The 12,556-nt window shown below is 33.7% G+C and overlaps 1 protein-coding gene across 1 annotated transcript in view; it reads right to left on the bottom strand.

Moving 5' to 3' along the window:
• Window positions 1-11,349: 11,349 nt before the first annotated feature.
• The window catches only part of LOC137626578 (sialate:O-sulfotransferase 1-like), an 85,444-nt gene continuing 84,237 nt past the window's right edge, over window positions 11,350-12,556 (bottom strand). The window contains exon 7 of the mRNA XM_068357612.1: window positions 11,350-11,825. Coding sequence (XP_068213713.1) covers window positions 11,476-11,825 — 350 coding nt within the window. The 3' untranslated portion in view covers window positions 11,350-11,475. The remainder of the gene's footprint in view (window positions 11,826-12,556) is intronic.

Consider the following 12,556-nt stretch of genomic DNA (forward strand, 5'->3'; position numbering starts at 1 on the left):
ACAAATACAACAACTAAAATTACTGAAAGAAAAAGTGAGGTTGAAAAAGCACTTAAAAACATTCCTATACTTAACACAAGGTCAACTACGAATGTAAAATATGTTGTAAACTTTGCAAACAATATAATCAGAGAAGAGGCGGCAAACAAATTTCAGGCATTGGTGGCTGACACTGAAACGAGAAAAATCGAAAAACTAAAATCCAAAATAATGATATGTAGTGTATACAATGATGGAGATGATGTAGTAAATGCTTTGATTCAAATAAATCGCTGCCTGGACCAAATCCAAAATATAGCAGATAAGATAAGTGTAGGCTAGCGTTGAAGAAAAATGCCTTGGGGAGGACCACCCACCATGTGCTGAAATGTGATCCTGAAGTTCGGAGGGCTATTCATGATAATGAAGACAAAGTTTCGTTACAAAGGGGTATCTATAACATACGAGATAGGTACCACGTGATCACCTGCTACCACTGTCAGAGGTACGGACATTTTGAAAAAGATTGCAAGTCTAAGAATGAAGATAAAGTCTGCGGGAAATATTCAGGAAGACACTCCACCAGGGACTGTAATTCGCAAGTGTCAAAATGTATAAACTGCACAAAGTTAAACGGACCAAATGACCACACAGTAAATCCTAGAGACTGCGATGCTTTTGATTTGGAATTGAAAAGACCAGCGGAAAATAGAGATCATGGTTACTAGGGATGTCATAAACTTTGTATGTAAATATACAATCTGTAGGTAATAAGACTTCAAAATCGAGAATTGATAAACGAGAAATGTTTAGATAGCCTATACCATTATTATCTGAAACATGGTTAAATAACTTGAAATGACGCCCCCCACATATGCCTTCTTTCACATACCGAGAGAAGGTAGGTCTGGTTGGGATGTGGGACTCTTTATTCATAAAAGTTACTTAAACCTCAAAACGTAAAAAAAAATTAGTGTAACAAGCTTTGAATATATAGAAATAAAATTTACCCCCCAAATATAGAAGAATATCCTTTGTAAACAATCTACAAACCTCCTAAAACAAACACTGGTATCCTTTTAAAAGAATTCGGTGCTCTCATTGAGATAATTATCATGGAGAAAAACCAATTATTCATCTGTGGAGACTTCAATTTTGGGACGGATGACGCATCAAATCCTGACGCTTTGGCATTTAGTGAGTTACTAGAATCATATTGACTATTGAATAATGTCGACTGCATAACTACTTTATCTGGTCATACGCTAGATTTAATTATAAGTGATGACATGAATAATATTATATCTGATATGAAAGTCAAAGAGAAATGTGCTATCTCCCCAGTACACAAACTTATTACGTTTAGTGTACCTCTACTGAAACATGCATCGGTAAAGAAAATAAACTTTAGACATAAATCAAATTTTTCTCCTACCGTATTTATTGAAGAAGTCACTAAGAAAATAAAAGATGCTATCAATATTCCCTGTGATCATGATGACCAACGTCTGTTAGGAGCTAAGTGTGCTAACTGTCTTATGACCACTTACAATAAAGTGAGTAAAAGTGAATATGATGTCATGTGCCCACCGATGGAAAAGACTATAACCGTAAAAGACAAATCTCCTTGGTTTGATGGGGAGACTTTGGTGAAAAAGAGGGAAAAAATACGTAAAGAAAGAAAGTGGAATAGGTTAAAAACTGAAAGTACTTGGGTAGAATACAAAATTGTTGCGGATCAATATAACTGAATATTGAAAAGGAAAGAAAGTAAATACTATAAGAGAAAGATCCTCGAAGCAGCAACAGACATAGATAAGTTATATCGTCTCCTGAATGGTATAATGGGAAATGTAAAAGAAATGAAGCTACCTGATGGATACAGTGACCAGGAACTAGCAAATAATCATCTTGTATTCTTTAAAAACGAAATTGAAAACATAACCAGATCATTTGTAAATACTCAACATCAGATTAATGATACATCAGGCACACAAACAAAATAAATACAATTTAACAACATAACACAAGATGACATCACCAGAATTATAAAAAAAAAACAAAGAAAACAAACTGCGCTATCGATCCTATGCCAATATCTGAAGTAATTGGAGAGACTTTTCTACTCTAGCCGAAATAATAATGAGAATAGCAAATGCAAGCATTTATGAATGTAAGTTTCCCAAATTTGAGAAAATGGCTTTAGTCACACCAGTTCTGAAAAATGCACTGGACTACCAGGAACTAAGCTCATATAGACCTATTTCAGTTCAATCCTTTGTCTCAAAAGTGCTTGAATATGTAATACTTGAACAACTAGTCAGCCACTTAGAAGTAATAGATGCTTTGCCTGACAACCAATCTGCTTACAGAAAACTAATCTCTACGGAGACAGCCATCTGCTCTGTTGTAAATGATATGCTAGGAATGGTGGATGAAAATAAATGTGGTATCTTAATACTGCTCGATCTCGGTGCTGCTTTTGATATATCTATGCATGGACTGCTACTAAATGATCTACGGTCCATCGGCGTTGAAGATCAAGCTTTCGAATACCTTAAAGATCGTGTCATTCTTTTGAGCAAAGTCAAGTTGAGCGATGTCACGTTCGCCGAAATCCTTTTTAGCCAACTTACATTTTGTGCATTTTGAGCGATGCTCAGTAAGCGATGTCAGTTTGAGCAAAATTATGGAAAGTTTTCACAAGATGAATTGAGCGAAGTCTAATTGAACGAAGTCAAATTATGGAATATGATGAATATATATATATATATATATATATATATATATATATATATATATATATATATATATATATATATATATATATTTGTAAAAAAAAAAGAGAAAAAAATTTGGTGTAAAAAAATAAAACTAAAATGTAATTTTTTTTGTTTTGTACAGAAAAACATATAAAAGCTAAAATGTAATAATTCTAGAAATTCATGAAAAATACCTATACATAATGTAAATCTATTCAAAATGTAATATTGTAAGCTAGGTGTTTAAGGTAAACAGTAATTTCTACATCTTCTCTAGAATCAATAACGCTCTCAAGTCTTCTTTCTAAGTTCTCATATTTCCTCTTCTTACGTAAAGGCTCTCCTGACATTATTCCCAAATATTTAGTCCTCTGTAGGCTCTCTTCCTTTCTTAATGCCTCTATTAGGAGCCAGACTGTTGGGTGACTACATGAAAGACTTCTTTGGAAAGACTACATAAATCGAAATTTCCAAGTTAAGAAAACGAAGTGATATGCATATCTTCAATAACCATTCAAGTATTACATTATTAACGACCATTTTAGTTAACAACCATTAGTTACAATCGCAGTAAATTGAGTTAACAACCATTAGTTACAATCGCTTAAAATCAACCTTCGTTGAAATTATCAATCACTCGTAAAGTTTCGTTCAAAATGACTTCGCTCAAAATAACTTCGTTCAAAATTATTTCGCTGTAATAAAATTTGCTCAAAAGGATGGGAACCCTAAAAGACTACTTGGTTGGTAGAAATTACTGTGTATGAATTGGAAATTCTTATTCATCATATGAACCCATAACAGAGGGGTACCCCAGGGGAGTGTGCTTGGCCCAATCTTATTCTCCATCTATACTATTGGTCTATCGAAAATGCTACAAAGGCATGGTGTGAAGTTTAAACTATTTGCAGATGACACACAGTTTTACTTCTCCATATATGACATACATGACACGACTAAAACTCTAAACGAATCCATGATAGTGTTAGAGAATGGATGACATTTAAACAACTAAAATTAAATGAGAACAACACTGAATTCATGGTGGTGGGCAAGAGAGACAGCGTGAGAAACTTGGGTGATATTCAAATGAACATAAATAATTACTCGGTGCAAATATCTAGTAAAGTTCGAGATTCAGGTGTATTTCTTGACTGTAACCTGTTTCTAAATGGTCAAATAAATAAATGTAAAAAAAAAAAAAAAGTGCTGGTTATCATCTATGAAATATTGCGTTTATAAAAAAGTACCTGGACGAAAATTCTGTAAAGAAACTTGTGATAAAATCTGTTATTACCAGGACTGACTACTGAAATTCTATCTATTACAATTTACTAAAAGGACAACTTAAGAAATTTCAAAGCATAATAAACAGAGGAGCAAGACTGATAAAAGGTGTCCTACGTAGAGAAAGGGACACCCCTATACTAATTGATTTACACTGGCTGCCGATTAAAGCGAAAATTGAATTTAAAATATGTTCAATAACCTACCAAGTTATCAGAACCGGTCGTCCAAAATACTTAAGAGAATTGCTACATATTGCTCAGCCAACAAATTTTGTCGACACGAGAATAGTAATAGATGTATAATGGCTTCAAACTGTTGGAACCTAGATATATGTCTACTTAAGGCTCTAAGGCCTTTAAATATGCGGTCCCGAGACATTATAATAAGCTCCCACGAAACATTCGAATGATTGAAGGCTTTCAAGAGCAAACTGAATACTTTCTTATTTAAACAATCCTACAACAGTAACGATTTAACAGGAAATGAACAATACGTGATCCGAAACGATAAATACTCTGAACGAACAAGATTAAACGACAGCGGAAGTCCTGTAGAGAGTGGGTTCTCCTACTGTATGGGACCGGAAAAGCAGCCATCAAAATAAGTATGTATGTAAGTAAACGCGCAGACCTTAACATGGTGAAAGGATTTACCCATTGCCAAGCTATACTAGTCAAGACCACCGTTACCAGATGGGTTTGCTGTGGACAATCTGAATAATTATCACACCATCACCAATTAGTATTGGCCAGCGTGATAAAAACTGGTCAGAACCCATACATGCATAAAAATAACCTCGTCTTAGTCAAAATTTTCCAGCAGTAGTGGAACTCCTGCCCAAGGTGTGGGACAGCTATATTCAGCTGCAAGGGATACTAAAAATTTCTATAAAAAGATATCTTTGGAAACCTAATCTTTAGACATACAACGACAGGACCCTGTCTAAGAAAGAAAATCTTGCCGTGTTACTAAAAGGATTAAAATAAATAAAAAGCGATATAGTAGAATTTAGTAAAATAAGAAAAACTGATGAAGTGGAAGATTACGTCTTTGTTAAAAGTGGCCTTATATTTTACTTCCGAGGACGTGAAAAAAAACGAAGAAAATGGAGTGATTTTCGTTTTTAATAAAATATTGTAGATAACATGACATAGAAGCATTTACTAGTACTAGTGATAGAACTGCAGGATTGGTTATCAAACTAGATAAGATGTATAAACTGAAGATCATTCAAACGTATGTACCTTCAATATCCTATATATAAAAATAAAGAGAATTTTTTTATATAAATATGGAACAGTATCGCTAATAAAAAATAAAATCCAAGTCTAAATGTCGTAACACTGATCTCTGAGCTTTACCGCATCTCTCAGCCAATTCTAAGTGATCAAAGCTCTTCGTATATTTTGAATAATAGAAAACATTTGCAGAGCAATCGAAACGGGTATTGACAAACGAATTTCAAAGGGGTTGCGCTGATATATATATATATATATATATATATATATATATATATATATATATATATATATATATATATATATATATATATATATATATATATATATATAAAGAGAGAGAGAGAGAGAGAGAGAGAGAGAGAGAGAGAGAGAGAGAGAGAGAGAGAGAGAGATATTACTCTCTGGGTTGAACCCGATAATTTTCTCCCGGAACCAACCCAATATATTAGAGGGTTGCATTGCTTTGATGACGAGTACTTAAGTGAAAAACAAAGTTTGACATAATAGTGAAAAGTATAAGATTTATGAGGTGAGGTTAGTGAAATGGATAAGGTACGCTGAATATAAATTAGCATCTTAAATATATAATTACTCATGACTATTTTCCTTTTAATTTTTACTTTGAATAATTTTTATGGTGGCAGGAAGGACTTATAATTTTCCTATTTGATACTTTTATTTAAATTCTTGGTACTCAATAGTGTACTTCCTGTGAGTGTTAGAGGCTGTCGGACCATTTAGCTAGCTCCCCCTCCTTTCCTGACTTTCAAGTCCTCAGGACGAGAGAATTCCAGCTTTTGAAAACGACAGAAATTAACTCTTGGGTTATCTTAAAGCATTTAAAGCATACCTTGCTAAATTAAGTCACCTGGATCCCTGGCATTTCTCATCATAATGGATTCTAAGACCTACTTCTGCCTCGGCCATCTCCATAGTCTTTCTGCATGGATTCATGCGTTTAGTACCAAATATATTAGGGTAGTATGTTTAAGGTGTCTGTATTCAATATCTAAGGCCTTGAGTTGCATCTTTATAAATAATCCTCCCTCCCTGCCATAATTTCATAATTAATATTAAATCTTTAAGTGATAATTTAGTCTGGATATTCTTTTTTTCGGTTATTACTGTTGCCCTCTCTTGTGTTTTTTTTTTCTTTTTTATTATCCTTAAAGTATTGTTAAGGACCTCATTCCGATATATTTTCATTTACTTAGTTTTAAATGTGACATGGATTCATCTTTTATCATATCGCTATATGAACTTGTATACACATTTTTTTTCAGGATATGGTATTATCCCGATTGGATAGATGTTTTACGTAGTCTGGTGGTGTTTCTTCTATCATTAGCCCTAGTTTACTTAGAGCAGGTAGTAGTATGGTTTCATTGTTTTTAAATTGACTATATTAAATTTATGTCTAGCAATGGTATATTCTTTTTTTTAAATAAATTCAATACCTGCTATTGTCGATAAACATTGATATTGTCACAGTTTGATAACTCATATTATCTCCATTGACATGCAGGCAAGGATATAAAGCTGATTCAATCCAGGAAATACCCTAAGAACTAAAAACTTCAAATTATATGGTATACTAACTTTACTGAAATAATTTGTTTTTATTGAGTTTATCTTAATTCATTCATAATTATATATTTTTATATGAAAATGTTGTGTATGATATGTATAATTTCTTATTCCTGGTAGTAAGCTTCGTGGTTACATAAATATGTTTCATCTATTAAGGTTATGTCATGTTATTAGTGAAATATATTCAGCTTGGACCAGTAATTAGTGAAGCAACATGACCTGTGTGCTTTGCCTACAGTATATGCTTTGTTTATACCTTCATTATGTTAATTCATTTCGTTTTTATTACAAATAACTGCAGTATATCATTTAAAAGTTCAAAAGCCGGTCATGATTGGCAGAGGCAAGGAACAGTGACATTGACCTATCGAGCAGGACAATGCCCTAGAGACTGACCGTATATCAACGGCCAAGCCCCCTCTCCACCATAACTTGGACCAAGCAGATCCAGGTAATGACTCAGCAGATAGACCTGTAGTCGCCCCTAAACACCCCATCCTTAGCTCACAAGGATGGAGAGGTTCCAGCGATCAAATAAACTAACGAGTCCGAGTAGGACTCGAACCCCAGACTGGCGATTACCAGCCAGGGACGTTACCACATCGGTCACCACAACCCTGAGTTTACCTTACAAAACGTTGACAAACACCCATTAAAGTTGAAACACTGAATGGCAAAACAGTTTAAAAAAAATAATAATCTTTCTTTTGCCTCCCAAAGTCACATTTTTACATTTCCAATAAAGAAAAAGATAAACATTAAACATTTCAACTGTCATCAAGCCAATCATGAGAAGTAATTAAATTCACTAAAGATATTATTGACATATTAAGACACTTAGCTTCCACGTCTTTTATGTCTTTAACCGTGCCCCAGTTTCGGCTTTTACCATAACACTGATTGCTTCATGGTATAGACACGACCCCTGATCACGTTTAACCCTTAATTGAGATAGAGATTCGTAACAAAACAAGCGTGTTTTTTTTTTTTTAATTCTAGGATCCTGGGTTAATAGGTGACCACTGAAGATAGGTAAAGAGTCAAATATGAGCAGTAATTATCTTAGGCAGATTACACATCAAATAATGAAGATGGGGTTCTTACCACCTTTTGGTGTTGCGTAAGATCATTGGAAACTGTGACCCGAAACCATAAAGGTTCAACGAATTTTACTTGTTGGTGCCAATAATTTTTCTCACTTCTTTAAGGCTGACAAAAGCTTCTCTTCCTTCCCCTGCTTCTTTTACAATCTCTAGAGAGCACTTGTCCCGTTACACCAATCGACCAATGACCATCACCATAATTGATTTTTTCGATATCAATGCGTCAAATGGAGCTACCCACTTCTAGATTAGTCCAGTTGTTTTACCTCCAGCTCGAAAATGGCTACAACTACCCACCAACAAACTCACAAACATTTCATGCCCTCTTGAGAAGAAAATTCTAGATATAAAAGCATGTTATCGCTACTATTTCCTCTGTTTTTGTAATACACTCGATTACTTTTAACTTTTTTTTTCTTTTTTTTTGTACTTTTAGAAACTGGTGAGACTTTTACTAGGTGAAAAATAGATTTTAACATATCTAATATCATAAAAAACTAAAGTTAAAAATGGGTAAGTATTCGTAGAATATTTCTGTAATTTAATCCAAGACATTTTTGGCTTTGTTAATCAATTTTAGATAGTTTTCTGTTATATACATTCTTAGCTAAAAATTCCCTTTCCCCTTTCACCAGCTGGTTTTTGTGAGGATTTTATCTTTTCCAAATCTTGCATTTCTTAATTTCTGTTGATCAAAGTAATTTGCTTTCAGGAAATAACTTTTCATATCTTATAGATAAAAATTTATGTCAGTCACTAATGACATGAATTTTCTGGAAAACAATAATGCTGTCAGGTCGGGTGTAATCCTAGTATCAGTAGCGTTCAATAGATTACAGGTTTATTCATATTCAAGTATACCAATTTGAATATTATTTTACCTGACACCTACTTCGGAATTTGAGGATTGAAAATCGATTTTTGTTTTACTATAAGATCATGTTCTCTCTATGTTCTCATATACAAGTTCTCATGAGTACTTATCAAGTTTACTGTGACATATGTAAAGGTGATTAATAATCCAAAGGAATATATATGTATATACAGTATATATATATATATATATATATATATATATATATATATATATATATATATATATATATATAAGGACACGGCTTTTAGCATAGGTTAGGTGGGTTTTTCAAGTTAGCTTCTCCCGTCGTACTCGTAGGTAAGGACACGGCTTCTAGCATAGGTTAGGTGGGTTTTTTAAGTTAGCTTCTCCCGTCGTAGTCGTAGGCAAGGAAACTGTTGTGTAAGGGTGGGGGGGGGTCCCGGGGGGCGAAGCCCCCCCCCCCCCGAGTAAGGATACGGCTTTTAGCATAGGTTAGGTGGGTTTTTTAAGTTAGCTTCTCCCGCCAAAATCGTTTTTAGAACGACGGCCACAGTTCTGGATATTCCCGTTTTCTACGAACTCGATTTTAGAACGGCGGCCACAGCCCACCCCACTTTATAATATTCCCATTTTCTATGGTTGAAAACGGACCTGGCCGGCACCCTACAATGGCTCCGATATATATATATATATATATATATATATATATATATATATATATATATATATATATATGTGTGTGTGTGTGTGTGTGTGTGTGTATACAGTATATATATTTCATTATACAGTAGAAAAGGCTTGAATACTTTTGGATATATTACCCAAATAACCATATGATCAGAATTATACCCTTTCAAAATAGGAAAACTTTATAGACGAATTCATTTCCGTCATAAGAAGCAAACTCATTGGGAACCTTCTTCTTCTTCTTCTACTTCTTCTTCTTCTTCTTCTTCTTCTTCTTCTTCTTCTTCTTCTTCAGAAGGAAGCCAAATTCACTTGAGGAATCTCATTCATCATCAATGATTCTTAGGAGGATTTGTTCAAGTTAGAAAAGACTGTGTGGGATCTATTTAGGTGATGCAGAAGAAGGAACCTATATCCTCAAGGTATCGAAGATATAGCCTATTTAGCTCAGTCAGTTCATGAAGAGATTTGTTTTCTACTTCCTTATTTGACCAAGATTTTATGTCTAATCTTTGACACATTTCCTTCCGTCTCTACACTTTTCCTATCTCCTTTGTCCTGTTGCAATTTCCAACTCTTTTCATATTCTTTTCACTCGGATTTTGACTTTGTTAAAACCAACTCCTTTTTTGTTTGTTTGGCCTTTATATCAAACTAGAAATCTTTTCAATATTAACTGTATCTATTTACTGAAATAATACTATTGGACTGTTTTTTTATGATAATATAGCCCCTCGATATGTAATATCTTTACTTCTATTTTATTTTTTATACTATGATAAATATTCTTCATAACGATGAATTTGGTCCCTCCAATACTTGTGGAGAAATTCCGATGTGCAATTCTTATGGATGCCAATCGTTTACATGGGATGCAAATAACATAATTCATCATGCTCATATCATTGATTTCCCTTGTAATTAATGGAAATATATTAATGCTACTAAGTATTTTCGTTTTCATTTTCAAAAATGACTTTTAAACTATTGACGTTAATAACCGATTAATGATTAACAATTATGCATAAATGGTCTTCTATTTTAACTTACCTGACAGATCTAAGTAAGCCCAAGACTTCCTCGGGCCAACTTATTGTCAGCAGTGTGCACGAAGACATGAAATTGATAGCTTACAATTAGATAACCAAGGACTCCTTTTTCCAGATATTTACTCGCGGGATGTATGTAAAAATGGGCTGGGGTTGATAGCAGACACACCCATTGAGACCGAAAGAGAATTGGACCTCTGAAAGATTTTCCTTGGTCAATGCCAGGAAACATCCCAACCATGGTTTTGCTCTCTTCATCCACCTCAGGGCATTTGCCTGCTACTGCACAGGAGGCAACGACCTACTAGACGCACGAGTGAGTGTGGATCTATAGATGAGTAAACAACCATTGACAATCTGAATAAAAATCTCTTGCTTATCCCCCATTCAATAACTTTCAGACGTATTCACTTCTTGCAAAAGAAAAGAAAAAATGAAAAGTTCTATTTTGAGCTGCCGAACCTGCGTATACGTAAGTGGCTGAATGAGTAAATATGTTTTCAAACTGGTGAAGAGGACAGGGATTCTCGACTCCACCCTTCAACAGCTCATGGACCACTTCTTGAGCAATTCTAACCACAGTGTCCAGATTACACAGAGGTAATCTCATTATCAAAGGACAATATTTGTCACTTGAATATCGCAAAGGAACAAACGTGTCATGTTTTACATTGAAAGTTAGGATACCATAATATGAATAATATCATTATATCAATTGATGGATTTCTGGTATTCAGGAAGAGGAATACTCCTGTTTCATTTCAAATATTAATTACTCGTAATATTCTAATGTCATATTTCCAATTGTTCTAAAATTTTCACACAAGTATTTAATTTTCATTATAGGTGTCTCATCTTCACATTGAGTCTCATTTTCATAATGGTTATATTTGTTTATATCAAATAGCATAGTTCTATGTATCGGTTATTATATTTTCAAATTAGGCCATATATCCGGTAGTCAGGTGTTGGAGGAAACCCTCTTGAGCTGAGGATGACATTAATTTCTTCAATGGTCCTGTCGAATGCGTTCTTCTCTTCCCAGGTATAAGGCTGTATCTGTCTTTGTTGGCCCTTGGCAACGCCTTCCAAGTGCCTCAAGAGACAGAGAAGTCGGTCTTCGTCGGGTCGTAGTTGCAAAAATCGCAGTATTCCACGAATCTCTCTCACAGGATTTTCTCTTAACATCTCGTAAAAGATGACGTGGAGTCTCTTGGCATTTTTCAGGGGGTAAATATAAGTTGACCTCCAAATCTCCAGTTCCTTTTCAACAAACTTATGAAATGCTAAAAGAGAAAAAATAACTGAGTATTAAGCCGTTTGCTCATCCATACATGAATTAGATGTGGCTTTACTTAATTTTATGGAAAACTTATTATAGCTGATTTTGTGATCTTTTACTAAGTTGACTTAACTAGCAAGTGTTGAAATAGCTTTGAAGATAGATAAATACAAAAAAAACAATATGGAAAAGTTCTCTGTAATTGTAAGATAATTCTTTTATGGCATACTTTTTCACATTTATTTTATTAATTAGTTTTTCTATTAGCCTTGGAATCTGAGAAAACAAATACAATATAGAATTGTTTTTTTTTTCATTTGTGCTCCATTTATCCAGTTTCTTAAATATCGTCAATTGTTTTATTTAAATCAAACTTTTAAGAAATGGATATTGTCTAAATAAAACCATATTATTTTTTATATTGTATGATAAATAATAAATGATGAATATCAAATCATTATCATTCAATTGTTATTGCACTGATCCCTGGTAGTAAGAGAGGTGTGATCTGATTACTTTGTGTCAGTAAAACAAAAACTGATTTCTAAAACAAACCTCAAAATTTCTGCAAAAACGATAGTTGTGAAAAACCAATAAGGAAAATGACCCCATTGTACAAAATTTTTCCGAACAATGAAAATGAGTAAGAAAGACTTAAAGATTTTTCAACTCAACTTTGTCATCTCCCCATGAAAAAAAATCTTAGATCTAACACATAAATAGTTTTTTTTTATC

Source organism: Palaemon carinicauda, chromosome 34 (genome assembly GCF_036898095.1).
Source record: "Palaemon carinicauda isolate YSFRI2023 chromosome 34, ASM3689809v2, whole genome shotgun sequence".
NCBI classification, from domain to species: domain Eukaryota; kingdom Metazoa; phylum Arthropoda; class Malacostraca; order Decapoda; family Palaemonidae; genus Palaemon; species Palaemon carinicauda.